The sequence below is a fragment of the Austrofundulus limnaeus genome, unplaced genomic scaffold (assembly GCF_001266775.1).
Source record: "Austrofundulus limnaeus strain Quisiro unplaced genomic scaffold, Austrofundulus_limnaeus-1.0 Scaffold1120, whole genome shotgun sequence".
In the NCBI taxonomy this organism is placed as follows: Eukaryota; Metazoa; Chordata; class Actinopteri; order Cyprinodontiformes; family Rivulidae; genus Austrofundulus; species Austrofundulus limnaeus.
The window spans coordinates 57,579-62,068 of NW_013953522.1; the positions used below are offsets into that span (position 1 = coordinate 57,579).

Here is a 4,490-nt window from a genome sequence, read left to right on the forward strand (position 1 = left end):
TAATAATTTTATTGATAATTATCATGAGGAGTCCTTAACTTTAGGATGTAGTTGGGCAATTAAATATTCATGTATGTGTAAATTTATTACCATAAGTGGAGGTGAGTCGCATAAATTTATGTTTTCATAAAACAAGTAGCCCCCCTCCCCCACCCCCTCCATATTCTCTCTTCAAAGCTGGAAGTGAAGGGCCCCTTATATCTTGCCACATCTACATAAAACAGCGTAGAAATATAATAACTCACATACACGACCAACGGAGTCTTCTGCTACTCTAGGTCCAATAACTTTTATAGCCTTACTCATCGTTCTCACACAGCAGCTGGGTGTTTGAGGCTTACTTTTCAGTCTGCTTCCTATTTACATGAGGATTGAGACACAGGTGTGTGGGTACCACAGTGACCACGTTATCTACAGGTAGCCTGAGTGCACACTTTTTTGGTTGAGTTTTATTTATTATTATTATTATTATTACATTGTGCAGACATCTATATTGTGCCTTTTAAAATGTTCTAATTTTGACTTTATTGCCACATATCGACCCAGCAAGGATATTTCAATGGTTTGGTTTCACAGTTTTGTCTGGACACTTTTTTTCTTACAGATTAGAAAAAAACGATCAATTCACAAAAACTGTAGTAGTATAATCAGGGGTGTAATGAGTACAAACATTGGAAAGTACAAAATAAAGGGAGAAAAACCTGCTTTCTGCTGTTATTCAAAGATTGGCATCGGCCATTGAGAAAACCCCACCGGTCAACATCTGAATGAGTAGATACAATGTCAGTGTTTAGCCTTTACAACGGGTTTGAGTCGTAAATGAAAGAGACGTGGTTCATAATAAATCAGCCGTGGTGTTTATCGTGTAGTCACCGCGGTTTATCTGCTCATCACAGATCAGACTGCCTGGATATCCTCAGTCTGAAGCTGCCTGCTGCAGCAGATCTCACTGATCTCATTCAGATCACAAAGACTTGTTTTACGACCTGCTGTTTTGATTATTTTGCCCGTTGATGGTGCCGAGCGGCTGGCTACCAAGCTAACACACAGCTCACGATAGATACGAGTCTCACACACGCACCGTCATGTTACTAGACGTGATAATCCCACAGAAATACAGCTTTATCGTGATACGAATTTATAAAAATAAGATGCCCATGTTGGTTTTCTCTGTGACCAAATCGCCTTGACAAGCGGCGTGTTTTCGCTTTAGCAACATCTAGCCTAGCATCAGCTCGCCACCCCACCGTAGTGCTCCCAGTAATGTCAGGATAAAAAAGAAGTAGCAACCAACCTGGACATAATTGCTCTCGCAGTACTCGGCGACTCTTTCCAAGTTGGTGAAACTGTCCAATAGTGCGCTTCTCCCCGCTGGAATCTCCTCTTCCAGAAGCATTTGTAGCTCCGCCATTTTCACATCTTTCTCGGAGAGGTGTGTTCGGGCTCGACAGCGCCGCCGCGGCCGCCTGTGGTACTGCAGGGCTCTCCCGGCAGGTGATGGATCCACACAGCAGGACAGCGCCGCCGCGGCCGCCTGTGGTACTGCAGGGCTCTCCCGGCAGGTGATGGATCCACACAGCAGGACATCAAAGTGTTATGGGCTTTACAAAACACAAAGTACCGCTGAGCGTACATAAAACGTTCTGTTAAAGGACAGCAGAAAAAAAGAAATAGTCCTGTTGGAAAACACGTTTTTGTCTTATATAAGATTGTGAATAAATATAGCCCTTTATTCTAAATATTCATAAAGTGTAAAATTATCTATATACTGCAATGAAAATCAACAGAACACTAAAAGTAAAGTCATTTTCTTCGTCGTAACAGTGCTTCTTGGCACAAAATTTAATTAAACTTTCTCTTAAATTGTGCCACAAATTGATTTGTAGGCCTGGCACTACAGAGCAATACAGAAACAAATTTAATGTTAATAATTTGGCATCTTTTCTCAAAACAAACCACAAAAAATGCATCATACTGACATTTCTGTAGTAAAACATTTAAATTACTATAAAAAATATCTAGAGCAGTTTCCCATTAATATATGCAGCTTATAAGGGCTATTTTTTTTCTTACATTTCAGTGCAAAACATCACTTTGACATCTTAAAAACCAAAGCATTTTAAATTTCAAAACAAGACTATTAGGTCAATTTTTATGTAGAGTGAAAGTAGATTAATAAAAGGAAAAACTCAGTTTTGTGTAAAAGTTTTTAATAAACAAAACTTTTGAACAATTAATGAAATGTCTAATCCTGTGGCTTTTTCAAATATTTCACTAAAAATCAACTTGAAACAAGCCTTGTAACATAAAAAAATAGTGAAAATATTTTGTCGTGGAAGTACATTAAATTTAAAAAGCCTGCAGATTTGCTAATAACAGAATTAGTAACAAATTAACAAAAATCTTTTGAGTGATGAAAGTGTTGTCAACAGGCAGATTGTTGCAAGATTCTGAGCTGTAGATGGTGACATTTACAACCTGACCACTAGGTGTCAGTAAATGTCACACATTGTTGATTTAAAGACAAAGGTCTGTTCATTGGCTTGGTTTTCTTTTTTAACAACTGGGGTCATGAAGTGCTTATTTGGCAAGTTTAAGGTTGGTACTGCGATACAAAAAAAACCTCTAATCTGTAAAAGCATCAAAAAGACAATCAGAAGTGGTGAAACCTGATGGCATCCAGCAGAAACAAGCCCAAAAAATGAACAGTTTAATTTCAAGCTATAACCACAAACTGGACCCAACTTATACTAGGATGGTAATATTTCCTCAAATCGGTGCTTCCTTACAGTAGGACACATCGACTCATTCTTCTGTCATTTTGTTCAGCTCCTTCTGCTGCTGACGGTGATCCAGGTCTCTTCTTTGGGTGTGGACACCAGCTCAGACCGCACCTCTGCCACTTGTCCCTGCAGCTGGTGCAGCTTCAGCTGCCGCACCAGCGTACTGACGAGAACTGTAGCTACAGTGTAGGCGAACCTGAACGGAGGCCAAATCAAACGTTTTAACAGCCCTGATGGCTGAAAGCATGCTTTAGTTCTAAACGATTAATTAAAAAAAACCTGTTACCTGAGTTCGGGACAGGTTTGATTCCCTGAGAAGCCGAGCAGGCAGAAGCTCTTCCTGGCTGATTCTTCCTCAAATCGATCCGGCTCAAACCTAACAAAAAGTCAAAAATCAAACACACTATTTTAACAACTATTTGTTTAGGTTTTGCTCTCATTACTGCCTCCATGAGTTTATTTTTGTCAGTAGTTTCGCAGCACGTAGCTATTGTGTGTGTAAAAGCTGAAAGCTCATCCATGACAAGACAAACCTGTATGGGGTGCTCCATGTATCTGGATCCTGCAGCACCACCCCCAGAGCGTAGATCACCAAAGTCTGAAACATGACGGGTAGGTTCTTACATTAAAATACAAACTGTCACGTGCACTTTAAATAAATTTGTTGCCGTCATAAAATTCAAAATTACCCTATTCATGCAACAAAAAAACACTTTCTTAGTGTAAACATTTGATGCGTTTACTACCGTATTTACAGAAGCTGAGAGTGACCGGTTTCTGCATATAATTTTTTTCCAAGGTCCATTTTCTTGAGATAATAGGTTAAATATGTCGTTATCACAAAATAACGAGGAGCATTTTCTTGAAATAATGAGTTATCTGTAGACAAACAAATCTCAATTTCAGCTTGTGTAATGATACAAAAATGACACAAAGTGATGAACAATAGGTTGCCTTCAGGTCCAGGCCACCTTTGTAACAGAGATCTGTGATATCAATGGGATTTGCCTGGTTAAATGTAAAGTAAATTAATTAATTAATAAATAGTAAACTTCATCAAAGACCAGCTGAGGGTCCAGGCCGTCTTCCTGGTTACTGAATGATGCACGAGAGGAAAGCCATCTGGCAATTCAATTCAATTCAATTCAATTCAATACAATTCAGTTTATTTATATAACGCTAAGTCACAACATATGTTGTCTCAGGGCACTGTACATAAAAAAGAACAATCTAAAGAAGAAGCCAACTCATTATCTGTATATGAGTGTATAATGAGAATAATGTAACCACTAAAATCATGTATTAAGTTGGGGGTTGTATTAAACACTGGAGTGAATTTTGACTGATGTTTTTCTAATGTAATACCACAATAACTGCCAACATGTTCTCATATATAACTGAAATGTGCGGCCGGGGATAAATCCTCAAATTCTCACACTGCCCCCCGTACTAGAGAAGCATAGTACAGACTTGTGTTGTTGGGTAATGAGTCAGTGGAGGAAAAACTTGTTTTAATTTTCCTTGTTAACAGAAACACAGAATGAAGAAACAGACATTATCTGCACTTTTTAATGCTCAATAGGACCTGGGGTCGGATTTATAAAACTGGCGTACGCACAATTTGAGCCAGGAAACGTGCGTACGCCACTTTTTACACCAAGGTTGTGATTTATAAAATCCAAACTTGACGTGAAAATGTGCGGTGCC

General features: G+C 38.9%; 2 protein-coding genes across 8 annotated transcripts in view; both read right to left on the reverse strand.

Annotated features, from left to right (window-relative positions):
- LOC106534233 (abl interactor 2) overlaps window positions 1-1,460 on the reverse strand; it is a 35,499-nt gene extending 34,039 nt beyond the window's left edge. For 4 of the 7 annotated variants that reach the window (XM_014030804.1, XM_014030805.1, XM_014030802.1 and 1 more), the window contains exon 1: window positions 1,295-1,460. In XM_014030804.1, the coding sequence (XP_013886258.1) occupies window positions 1,295-1,411 (117 nt within the window). In that variant the 5' untranslated portion in view covers window positions 1,412-1,460. The remainder of the gene's footprint in view (window positions 1-1,294) is intronic. The other 3 variants (XM_014030808.1, XM_014030807.1, XM_014030806.1) reach the window with 1 other exon arrangement.
- A 738-nt stretch (window positions 1,461-2,198) lies between these two features.
- cyp20a1 (cytochrome P450, family 20, subfamily A, polypeptide 1) overlaps window positions 2,199-4,490 on the reverse strand; it is an 11,015-nt gene continuing 8,723 nt past the window's right edge. The window contains exons 11-13 of the mRNA XM_014030809.1: window positions 3,317-3,381; window positions 3,070-3,159; window positions 2,199-2,979 (exon numbers count right to left, since the gene is read on the reverse strand). Coding sequence (XP_013886263.1) covers window positions 2,826-2,979; window positions 3,070-3,159; window positions 3,317-3,381 — 309 coding nt within the window. The 3' untranslated portion in view covers window positions 2,199-2,825. The remainder of the gene's footprint in view (window positions 2,980-3,069; window positions 3,160-3,316; window positions 3,382-4,490) is intronic.